This window comes from Sinocyclocheilus rhinocerous, unplaced genomic scaffold, assembly GCF_001515625.1.
Source record: "Sinocyclocheilus rhinocerous isolate Xijiao unplaced genomic scaffold, SAMN03320098_v1.1 scaffold1339, whole genome shotgun sequence".
Lineage (NCBI taxonomy): Eukaryota > Metazoa > Chordata > Actinopteri > Cypriniformes > Cyprinidae > Sinocyclocheilus > Sinocyclocheilus rhinocerous.
Genome location: NW_015634830.1, coordinates 193,546 through 206,203, shown reverse-complemented (window position 1 = coordinate 206,203; position 12,658 = coordinate 193,546). Strand labels below are relative to the sequence as shown.

Sequence of the window (12,658 nt, the reverse complement as noted above, 5' to 3'; positions counted from 1 at the left end):
ACACAATCTTTTATTGCCATTTATTTAAAGGAACTTTTTTTGGTAAAATATAAATACAAATGATAGGTATGTAATTACAAAGTCCGAACACTTCTCCAAAAAACAATAACACGTCAGAAACAAGTTACTGAAATAGTCAACCCATTATTTACAAGTTCAAGCATGTCTTTGCCTAACAAAGCGTCAGATTAGTATTTTACAATTACTTTAATATTTTACAAAGAAAAGCCACATTAAAATATCTTAATTTCTACTCATAAATAAGTGACTTAGTCAAAGCAACAGCTTGCGTACAGGGTACGAAACAGCTTTGTAGATTAGAGTTTAACACGGGAGACCGAAAAATCCCACACTGGTTACTGGTCAACAACATAAAAACGTCTACTCCAGGCGAGGAAAATCGCTGACGAAGTGCGCTAATTAACTCTTGACGAACCGAAGGGGCTTACAGCCTTTGTAAATCCTCTAACGCTGACATCACATTTAAAACCTCAATTCAATCCAATTATGTATTTACAACATCGTAACTCCAATTATAAAATAAAGACCTGACTAAACAAGACAAAAAAGGCAGCGCATATATATATATATATATATTTATATTGATATATATATTTATATCTATATATAATACACACACATAAAATACAGTGACTGTATATATACTTATATTCCTATTTAGAAAACATCTCTTTTAAATTAAAGAGTTCTTTGTTGCGAGCATGGCTTCATATCTCAGAGTTAGCCAGAGATAGTGGTCCAAATCTTAGGTCCATTCAAATCTTAAAACCGTACAGGTTTGCATCGTCACCAGGAGAATTAGTATGCGAGAAGAGCGCAAGAGATGTCGAGATGTTCCGAAACCTTCTTGAAGCCAAATAGAAAGATCAGCTGCACTGGGACCCAATTTCGCCTTCGGCTACCAGTCCAGAAGTTCCTTGAAATGTCAAGAACTGCCTCAGAATATCCTTTTCCTTTGCTTCTAGTTGTCCATGGGTCTTCCAAGAGTCTGTCCGAGAGTCAGTATGAGTGTGCATGCATGTGCAGAAGCTCACAAGCGAGGTCTGGATACTGGCTCCCAGCGGTCGTCCAAGCATTCGAGGGACGACCCCAGCAGCGCCACCAGCTCGGCACTGATTTCCACCAGATCCAAGAGTTCCTTGCTGTCGGGCATGAATCCCTCGAGCTCTTCCGGACAGGAGAACAGCTGACTCAGAGAAGCCTGCTTGTAGAATTCTGCCTCGGCTATAGTCACTACTTCAATGTGCATGAACGTAGCGCGGAACGTTCTGGCAGACATCTTCAGGCGCTTGAGGACATCTGAGAGCAGCAACCAGTTTCTAGGTCTGAGAAAAAGAGAGCGAGAAAGATTAATTGGCTGAAAAAGAGAGCAAGGTTTTCATGCTAGCATCGTGGGTGGCTAGTTTACACCACTTTGCGGTAAAAAAAACAGGTTATTTAGGCTTAGTTTTATTCATAGCATATTAAAAATAAGATGCTTAAAGTTGGCGCAAATTTGCAGCGTCCACGTGAACACCAAGGCTAAATGTGTCAGAACACGTGCACAAAGTTAGAAACACCAAAACAAAAATGTACATGCACATACACCGTGTCAAACGCTCTCCCCAGAACGGACGCGCATTCAGATAATCAGACAAAATTACACAAAGATTCTCAAGGCCTTCACTCGCCCAGGAACACAATAGGCTACACACACACACAAAGACCATAGACTGAGCCTGTCAGACGCGCGCACACACATACACAGCGGGGAAAGCAGTAACGGGCAGTGCTCAATCGATGGCACTTGAGGCGGTCTGTGGCTCTTGCGGAGCGCGGAACGCTGAATGGAGTGGGAGAGGGAAAAGGAGAGAAAGAGAAGGAGAGAGGGCGAGCGAGAAGGGGGGAGGAAATGTGAGGAGAGCAGAAAGCCATTAATACTGCATCAGCCAGCCGCGCCGAGCGAAAGAGAGCGAGCGAATGAGGGCGAATGAGAACGGGGGAGGGGAAGGCCAGAGACAAGCGCAGACCGAAGATTATACATAACAGTGTGCGCGGCAGCTGAGCCTGGGAGCGAGACAGTGAGCGGGCAAGCGAGGGAGGGGTGGCGAGAGAGCGGAGTACGGTAACGGCAGAGCAAGAGCCTATGTGGGAGGTAATTAGCTGTGTCTGTTTAGCAGCGTGTCACTAGACTGTCTCTCTCACGCACGCTTTCGCTGTCCTCGCTCTGTTTAAGTGCAACGGGCCTCACGTCTTTGCTAACACTAAACTAACGTCGTCCCTGGCTGTCAGTCTACACGCTCCGCAGCCGTGCAGTTCTTAAGTGAAACACCTGTCATGTAGGTCAAAGCTAACTCACGTCAGTTCAACTATTATGTAAACTAACAATTGCCTAGTCACGATCAAATTATGACTTAATCCGATGAATTGAAATAAAAACTGATGAATTCTAAGAATCAATTAAATTGGCTTTGCTCAGAGGCGTGTTTAGAGTTTTGGGGGCCCTAAACAAGCATTGGGGGGGGGGATGCTTGTTCCTTTCACGTTCACGTTGAAATCACGTTCCTTCCCCTCGGTAGAAATCGTGTTCTGGGGGTGGGGGGCCCTTGGTAACTTGCGTTCCTTCCCCCTCCGTAGAAATCTCGTTCTAAGGCCATGCAATTTCGTGGTTTGCATGGTGCCTAAACACACTACTGGCTTTGCTCATTAAATGAACATCTAGAAACATTGCAAACAACTAGCAATGTCCTGGTAGCCAACAACTGCCATCTCTACATATGAATTTCCTAATTGCGACAATTTGTTTAGATTAGAACAAAATATCTTCAGACAAGATATTCATATTTGAACTGCACAATTTCATACAATACTTCGTAATGTGTAGGGCTGTCAAAATGGCTGAAAAACTAAATTCGAATTTTGTACTTGAATATTATAAAAATTCGAATTATATTTGAATTTAAAATGCATAATTTCAGTTAGGGTGAAGAAAAGCTATTGGCTTCTCTTCTGAGGCCACAAAAGGGTGCGCATCGAGCAAAATATTACTAATGCACGTATACTCAAAGCATAAGATAACATGACTATCTGTGAAAAAAAAGTAATAAATCATTAGCTCATCCATGAACATGATTTCTGCCCGAGTCCCGTCGGATTGCATCGGCTGTGGGGATGAAGACCACAACTCCCATGATTCCACACTCAGTCACGGCGTCATCAAACTACGCCTTTGCCTCTTTGTTTATTTTGAATACGCGCCCTCCAGCGGCGAAAATTACATATTGTGCCTTTAACGCACACCTAAAATTCGAATGCAGCGTTTTTGCATTCGAATGTGGATTTTTATTTAAAATTCGACGGATATTCGAAATTTAGAAAAAAAATTTTGAAAGCCCTAGTAATGTGCAATTCTCTAATAATGATCAAAATTTCGACAAATGATTATCAATGTCCTACTTGGAAATGGAAGCTCTATGGCTACATTCGGCAGTTGACGTACAAACAAAACATCTTTAGCACAATCTACTATCCTACAATGACAACCTAACTTTTAACAAATAATTACCAGCACCTTTCTTGAGGTCAATTTCTATTTACGAAATTTGTTCAGATCAGAATAAAATGCCTTAGTGCAATCAACAATCGTCCAATAACGACTGAACTTATTGGTGAACAATTACCACATTCTGGAAACAATCAGCAGTTTAATTATTAAAATTTCCAATTATGAAAATTCCACTAGGAAAACTTTATTAGACTTTGAAAATCTGATATAAAAAAAACTAATAAAAATTACTTGATGACAAACGGTTGCAAACATCCTGCTTGTAACCAACATAATGAAAATGATCAAATTCAACAAATGATTACGAGCATCTTGCTTGGAATTGGAATCTCTATGACAGAATTCCACATTTACAATATTTCAGGCTAGTACTGTGGCCAATTTGGATTGATTTTTGCAATAGATACAGTTTTTGCTATAAATAAAAGCAGTTACAGACATAGGTCCGTCAAAATTGAAGTTTTAGGCTCTTACCCCTGCGAGAGAGACACCTGGATGTTGTAACACGGCAGCAGCGGTCGGTCAGAGAATTCGAACTCGAAAACTTCTCTCTGTTCATCCTCGTCTTCACCGGGTCCAGGCGGGTTGGCTAGGATGTCATAACCAGATGAGTCGTCGGCAGGCTCTATTAGTCAGACAGACAGATATTGATTAGAAATGAGAGACGAGGTGTGAATTATGGAATCACACACACACTCTGAGAGCTACCAATGGATTCCGCTCCCATGATATCCCTTCAAAGTCCTCTCCCGCCCTCCCTCTCCCTGTCAGATTCATGCCGAGACATGTTTTCGTGGTGCTGCTCTCACATCGCTCTCTGAACGCGCTCTCCTATTTGCACTCTCTTCCATTAAGCAGCACTGCGGGAAGAGCTGCGTGTGAAGCCACTTCACTCGTTCGTGCACGCTAGCGGCACAGCGTACGCCTCGGAGCGAAACAGGCGGCTATACCTCTTTCTGTTACGCTTTGGGTTTTTCCAAGAATAGCCGCGCGGCTCCCTTCCACACTTCCCCTTCTCTCCCGGCTTTGTTATTCCAGGAATCCAAGGGAAAATGTGCAGTAGCAGTGGGTTTGTTTTCGGCCAGCTGGAGACGGGCCTGCTCACACACACACCGAGCGATCTGCTGATATATGGCAGCCAGGGGAACTCTTGCTACGCAGCTAGAATTCATTTAAAAAAAAAAGAGCAATAAAAAAAATGCTGCCATCTATTTTTGCCCCCATGGTGCTGACCCCACCACCCAGCGGACGGGGGATTTTTATATAAATTCTTTCAAGCGAAGATCAGAGAGGTAGAAGCACATATGGATGCTATTTTTTCAATTCTAGATCAATGACTGTCTACAAACATTGATGATTCACACAGAGATTTACCTTCAGCTGTTTATCCAACTGTCGGTTTGCATGATTCTTTTCTCATTTCCATTGTTTTTTGTGTCTGTTACTGTGGGTGTGTTGTGCGTTTCTGCAAATATGTGTGTGCGTTTGAGTGTGAAAGTGGTACTCACCGCACACTGCGCTGCCGTAAAACTCCCAGTACACGCTGGGGTCATCGTCCACTCTGCCCTGCAGGTCGGCAAAGTAATCTAGAGTGAGAAAGAGAGATGAGACCATTAATGATGTAAACAGGAAGCAACTAGAGATGCACTGACAGAATTTTTTTTTATAATAACAAAAAATAAACTGGCAAAGAAAAAAAACATCTAAACTTCCAGCTAATATTAGCATAAGATCATGCTAATCATTAATAAAAGTTAATAAAGACATAAAAAAAAAACTAATAATAATAAACAAAAGTTGCTAATTCACGTATATTGCTCCAAATCTAGAATCCATGCTAAACAGCCTATAGATATTATACAATTAAAATAAATAAAATTAATTGCTTAAAATAAATTAATAAATAAAATTACTTAATTAAAATAAATGAATACATAAGATGCTAGATGATAGAAGACGCTACATGAATACTGATAAATATCAATAAAAGGGGGAAAAAGTGCTAATGTTTGGCGGATACCGATATGATGACCGATATATTGTGCAAATGCTAAACAGACCGCATTCACCAAGTGACAATTAGAAGATTGTCTTCTACAGACAGCAGAGGCTCTGACGCTCTGCAAACGTTATGTGGTTGCGTGCTCAGATGCCACTTGCCACTGCGAAGCACAGCCAGCAGCAACGGGAGCCACGTTTGCCAGCGCAGCCATTAACAATTCCACCCAGAGAGAGAGAGAGAGAGCGGTTGATTAGAAGGCTCCCACAGAGGGAAAACAAATTTGGGGAGGGTCTTTAAATCAGCGCAGCAGAACGGGACAAGCCTGCTGATTCTCTCTCTCACACACACACACACACACACACACAATATGCTGCCCTGTGCTTCCAGGCCGAGCTCTTTCCTGCCTCACGAACTCATGCATAATCAAACACACACACGCAGCCAGTCAGTGTGAACCTCCACCATGTGACTGAGCTGCCCTTTAACTGGCAGCCCTGAAGCTAATCCACACACACACACACACACACACTTATTAAGACAGCTTTGGAGGTGAAAGAACTTGCGACTGCCGTCAAGAACAAATGCTGGCTGTGTACAAATTGTTTCGCGATGCCCTCTAGTTCAGCTCGAAACTTTAAGACCATTAATCAAGCCGTGTCTCAAAAAACACGACTACTGTCACTGAAAGAGAGAGAGAGAGAGCATTTCCTTCAGACTGTCATGGCGAGGCTGTGCTCGGGCAAGAGGGGTCAGTGTTAACACAAACTCAGGAAAGGCCTTCTCGGTAAATGCCACGTCTCCTGCAATGCCATCTTCACATGCACCTGGAGCACAGCTTGTCTTTTTCCATCTAACCTGGCTTGAGCATTAAAACTTTACTTCTGCACACAAGGTTAACGCTTCGCTAACGATAAACGGTAATGGTATAAACAACTCTTGAAAGAATATTCTGGGTTATTTTCAACCAAAATGTGCATTAAACAGATCTGTCAAGAAAATGACAATCAGTCTTTGGTCTGGCAAACAGTATATTTAACAGTGGGTACCAACTGCCGTGAAAAGTGTGGATTGATTTATAATAACAGTAAATGTGCATGTACCGCTAATCAATGTAATTACAACAGTGATATACGACAGTGAATTCCAGTCACTTAACTGTAGGGGGCTCTAAAGTCGCCAAAATACACAAAACTACATACAGCTGCTTTAAATATTCAGTGACCACCAGTGGCACCAAATGGAATTGCAGTTTCTTTTTGTTTGAGTGGACTGACATAGCAACAATGTTGTAACCAATGGCATAAGTAAGGGGTGGGATTTGTCCAATTGACCAATGATAGATGGCAGGAGAGTTTGCCATAATAATGACTGTTTTTGATCAAGTTTCAATTCTGTTTGGTGCTGCAAGCGGTGCTGTAGCTTTAAATCACATGCTGTAGCTTTAAAAGTCATTTAAGCTAAATCAAGATTTCTAAAACCCGATTTAAATCCTTGAAAGCATTCAGATGCTGCTCTTGAGGTGTAACTGGAAAACCTCCCCCCCCCCACAAATCACACACACGCACAATGAAAAGTCCCATCATGCTACTAGGTGTTCCTGAAATGCACTTTGTACTTTGATTTATAAAGCTCTTAAACTCAAGAATTTTGGCCTTTCAGGAACCGCCATTAGAAAAAAAAAACACACACATCAAGCTGTTTAAAATCAAGGGGTCAAAATGATGTCAAAATTTTCTAAAACCATAAAAACAATAGCCCATTTTAGCTCAGATGGCTCCAGATTTGGCCCAGATTACCATATCAATAATACAACCCATCTTTTTCAAATATTGTTGTGTGCGACAAACCCGTACACCCTTCAAAACAGACATGCCGCACAAGACCAAATAAAGACACGCACACGGACGAACACACACACATAATCTCCTTTCAGGGAAAGCTGATTTGCCGGTGCTTAAGGCTTCTCCTCCGCTCCAGCTGTTGCTTAGTAACCAGATAGCCAAGCGGAGCCGAACCTTCGGCTGCTACAGGAGGGAAATTCTGGGAATAGAGGTGGAAGAGAGGTACAGGGCTCTCTTACCAGACAGAAAACACTCCATTATGTCACTGTGGGTCATCTTCAGCAAACTGCGGCCTGAGTAGGTAGCTAAAGTTGGATCGGCGCCGTATGACAGCAACAGTCGGACCACGTCAAGATGATCGTTTTCCACAGCATCATGGAGAGGCCTGTTGGAAGAGAGACCAGAACATTTACTTCGCAAAAAAATAAATAAGTAAAAACAACATTTATAATGCAGTTTATATTTATTTTATCCATCAAATTTTGATTAGATCATGAAAAGTATTACTTATTTTATATTAAGTTCTCCTCTGACTTTCACAATGCAACAACCTACCTTCTCCTAACATTGGAGAAGGTAGTAAATCTTTACTAAAAATGACAAAAATATACAACAACAATAAAAAATAAACAAACATTATTATTATTATAGATATTCTTCATCTTAAATAAATGAATACATCTTTAGAATAATGTGCACTGACAAATGGTTCACAATAAGACCAGGAAATTTTAAGAGAGTAAACTGGATACATTTTTATTCATCAGTCTTTTTAGCATCCACCTGCCGATGGTTTTAAATACCAAAATCATCATTCTTTCTTTGGTAATTGCGAGATTTTCTTTTTGCTTAAACAGTTCAATTAAGTCACTTGTCCATAATTACCTTAATTTTATCTGCTGGCATTGCCCAATAAAACAGTCATTAAAACCTGTCACCATCATTCATCTTTCCGACAGGAATCGGAACGCTAAACGAAATTGGATTTTTAAGTGTTTAGCGAAGACCGGGATCTCGCACGCCTAATCTGCTCTTCTTGCAGTAATTATCCGAGCTAAGATTCTCGGCCTCTTCTGTTGTTGTAAACCCATTATTACCAAACATATAATTACTGACATTGAGTGTGCGTGCGTCAGCACGTGTGCGCACATGTAATTATCTGCGCCTCAGTGGCACGCACATACTCTCAAACGCAGTATGATGAAAGCACAGGAAGTCACAGAAATTAGTCCTGCATGTAAGGCTTTGCTGTTTAGGTGATATCATGAATGCACGTGTGTTTACCTGGTGCCGTCCTGCGCGCTGCAGTTGATGTCAGCCCCGTGCTCCAGTAAGTGCTGTACGATGGAGAGCCAGCCGCGGGAACAGGCCTCGTGGAGTGCACAGTAACCCGCATTATCCCGATGATTCACGTCACACACTTTATTATCCAGACAGTACAAAACCACCTCCTACAGCAAGCGAGAGAGAGACAGAAGACGAGCGGGGTTACTATGGTGCAGCGAGGAATGAAATTCATTAAACACCATTAAAGAGCGCAGAGAAAGAGAGAGAGACGGGCAGAGAGCGGACAGACAGTTCCGCCCAGAGCTGATTATTGATGTGTGAGGTATCAGGGGCTTTACAGACGAATCCTGCCCCAAGCCTGCTGTTCACTTTCTATACGAGACGCCCGAGACAGCACTGTGTGTGAGTCTACAAGCAGCAGCAGTGTAGGAACGACTTGAAAGGTGGGGGAAATGTGAACGATGTTTGCCCGTGCAAAACCAGCTGCCATGATGATCGTGTTGGACACAAGTTTTCCATATTTTCACACCTCTAAGATATTTTGGAGAACCCAACAAAATGCTAAGAATGTTCCTATGCGGTTGCTAGGGTGTTTTGAGTGGTCATTAGAATGTTTCAATGTGGTTGCTTGAAGAAGGATTTTAAATCATAAAATTCTAGGTTATTTTGAATGGTTTCAGCCCAGAACACCCTAGCAACCACAAAGGAACATGTAAACAACCACTCAGAACACCCTAGCAACAACACAGCAACATGCCAGAAATCGCTTAGAATGTTGCTATGTGGTTGTTAAGAGTTCTGAGCGTTAGCATATTGCTATGTGATTGCTAGGCTGTTCTAACAACCACTCAGAATACCCTAGCAACCACACAGCAACATGCCAACGACCGCTCAGAACACACTAGCAACCGCATAGCAACATTCTGAACGATTGTTGGCACGTTGCCATGTGGTTCCTAGAGTGTTCTGTGCTGGAACAATTCAAAAGAACCTAGAATTCTATGATTTGAGAACATCATTCAATTCTGCCAATTTTATCGTCCATCAGGCAAAAATTGTAAGTCTGATCGCTTAGAAAAATAATAGCATAGCTTTACTGAGATTTGGCATAATAGCAGTTGATACACATAGAAAGCTATCAATGTGTATCGTCCCCATTCGCGTACACTGATTATGAACAATGTCTGGAAGAGGCCGGAATTACAGAGAGCCCTCGCAGAATTAATTGGAGAGTTCTTCTGCAAGCTTGGGTTCAAAGGAACTCCCACATCCATCACCGCGAGCCGATTCCTCATGCAGGGCGGCAACAAAAACAAGTGCGCGCACACAGATGGGCTGGAGAGGGGAGGGCCGGTGTCCGCTCGGTGCTCAGACGAATGAGGGCATTAGGATTCAGGACAGGAGGCGTAGCACTCGCACTTCAACCCTGGCAGCGTCTCTGAGAGCGCATTCAACCCCTCCCCCGACGGAGTCACACAGTGGTACGACCTGCCCCACGCTGCTGCCAGCAGCTCTGCCTCGCGCTTCCCGCCGGCTCTGTATCCAGGATACGGCATGCCGCTGGCACGACTGAAAAAAACCCAAGCCGTTAGCAGGGGTGCCGAGCTGTTAACGAGCCCAAGCGGGAAACTCTCGCTCCAGTGCGGATGTTCGCTCCCGTCGGCCTGGAGAGGTGGACCAAAACACATGGAAGGTAAAACATACACACACACCTACCACGCTTTATTACCAAAAGCAAGCCGCAGTTCAAGGGAGAATTTCTCTATTTCCGTTTATGTTTCCATCGCCTCATTCCCTTTCCAGTGAGGTCTCTCTCTCTCCTGCCTCGGGGAGTTCCTCAGTGGGGATGTTTGCAGGCAGGAGAGCTAAGTGTTACATTAAACAGACAATAAAGCAGTGTTACACAGCCTAGCGAGAAAAAGATTTGTCGTGATTTTCTCCTCAGAACTGCTCTTTGCTGTAGCGTTTCCTCCCCCGCTGTCCCTTGCTAAAACGACTCCCAGCTAACAACTGCAATCAATGCATCATTCAAGACACTTAACCCCTTCACAACAGCAATCTCACAAAACAAGACGCAGGCTGGCTCAAGACCGAACCCGACATGCAACCATTTTACCACAACCTCAAAGCCTAGTCATCCCAACCCACATCATAAAAAAATAAAAGGGCAAGAACTACAGCTGGCTTAGGGAGAGAGACACTCAGACAGGAAAAGAAGGGGAAGCTTTACAAGGCAGACCTGAACTGAAACCAGTCTGGGTCACTGCTAGTCTGGAGTCAAATTCTGATGCTGGCAGCCCCCATTAAAACCTGTGATTCAAGTTCAAACTCAAGTCTAGAATTTCAAGGGTTCAAGAAAAAAACTTCATTACGACCTCTGGAATTCTAAGACAATTTAAAGAGGGTTCCGGAACTGTAAGACCACTAATAAAATGTTCTAGAATTCAGATGCACTTACAGAATACTGAGGTGGTTTAAAAAAAATTCTGGAGCTCTAAACCAGTTTCTAATAAATTCTGAAAGTCCAATGTAGTTGATAAGGGGCTAGAATTTGATGCAGTGTATGACAAATGTTCAAATTCAGAGGTAGCTGAGAAACCTTTCCAGAATGGGTGTTTATAAGAATTCCAGAATTCTAAGACGGCTAACTATGAGTTCTAGAATTCGCAGGCAGTTGCTCAATGTTTGTGGAATTCTGAAACTCTTCATAAAGTCACAGAATTCTAAGACAGCTGATAAATAGTGCTACAGTTCACATGCAGTTGAGTCATAGAATTCTGAAGTAGTTCAAAAAGTTCTATAATAGATGCAGTTTGTAAAGAATTTTTGAAGTTTTAATTCCAATGGACCATTCCAGAATGGGTTTTATAACGAGTTCCAGCGTTTTAAAACTGCTAATGAAGAGTTCTGGAATTCTCAAGCAGTTTATTAAGAGTCACAGAATTCCAAGAAAGCCGATAAAAGTTCTGGAATTCTGTAGATCCAACATTATAAGACCTCTATTAGTTAATTCTGATATTAATTCTAAAGCTTTTTAAACTCTGAGATAGTTCAAAAACTGCTATAGAATTGAAGCAGTTTTGTGTGGGTTTTTTTTTTGTTTGAGCCTAATGTGTAGCGGTTGCTTAATGATCCTCTGGCTGCGCACAGTGCTGACGAATTGTTCTAATTTTACATGCAACTCAGGAAAAAACAGCCTTCAGACTGAGCAGACGTCACGTTGCATCGGAAAGTGAGCGGCTAGGGATAGAAACAGACAAAAAAATGACACAAGAAAGAAAGAGCAGGATATGCGGAGGGGAGAGAGGGAGCGCCGAAATTCCCTCAGCGTGGTTTTAATTGAGAGAGCCATGGCTGGAGTGGGAGTTGTGATAACAGAGGGAAAAGGGCAGTGTTAATTTTGACAGGCATTTTTGATTTAGTCTTAGTCTTTATCTTGAGTAGGGATGTAACGATTCACTCAACTCACGATTCAATTCGATTCACGATTTTGATTTCACGATTCGATTCACGATTTTTTTTTTTACAAAATTAGATTTAAGACAAATTATACATTAAATGTTTATAATTAAACCTTTTATTATTGCTTAGACAAAATACAGTACGTTTCTTTGTGAAATTGAAATATAATACTATAATAATATACTAATATAGCACTTGCATATTATTGCTCTTTTGTTGGTTTTGATTGCTTCTATTGTCCTCATTTGTTAGTCGCTTTGGATAAAAGCGTTTGCTAAATAACAAAATTTAAATTTAATGTAAATGTTTATTTTGTAATGTAAAAAATTTAAAACAAGCCCCAAATCAAATAAATGAGTAACACAAATAAAATAACTTCATATAAACAAAATAAGTAAGGCTTTGTCTGTGCTCTTTCCATTTAAAATTAGAGGCAACCACTGCATTTTAATCATGATCCAAACAAAGATGCTGCATACATGCAACATGAGCAGTTTTTAA

General features: G+C 41.8%; 1 protein-coding gene across 2 annotated transcripts in view; it reads right to left on the bottom strand.

Annotated features, from left to right (window-relative positions):
* Positions 1-646: 646 nt before the first annotated feature.
* LOC107745971 (BCL-6 corepressor-like) overlaps positions 647-12,658 on the bottom strand; it is a 54,187-nt gene continuing 42,175 nt past the window's right edge. For both annotated transcript variants that reach the window (XM_016560002.1, XM_016560003.1), the window contains 5 exons: positions 8,693-8,859; positions 7,648-7,793; positions 5,074-5,151; positions 4,040-4,190; positions 647-1,346 (listed from right to left, as the gene is read on the bottom strand). In XM_016560002.1, the coding sequence (XP_016415488.1) occupies positions 1,052-1,346; positions 4,040-4,190; positions 5,074-5,151; positions 7,648-7,793; positions 8,693-8,859 (837 nt within the window). In that variant the 3' untranslated portion in view covers positions 647-1,051. The remainder of the gene's footprint in view (positions 1,347-4,039; positions 4,191-5,073; positions 5,152-7,647; positions 7,794-8,692; positions 8,860-12,658) is intronic.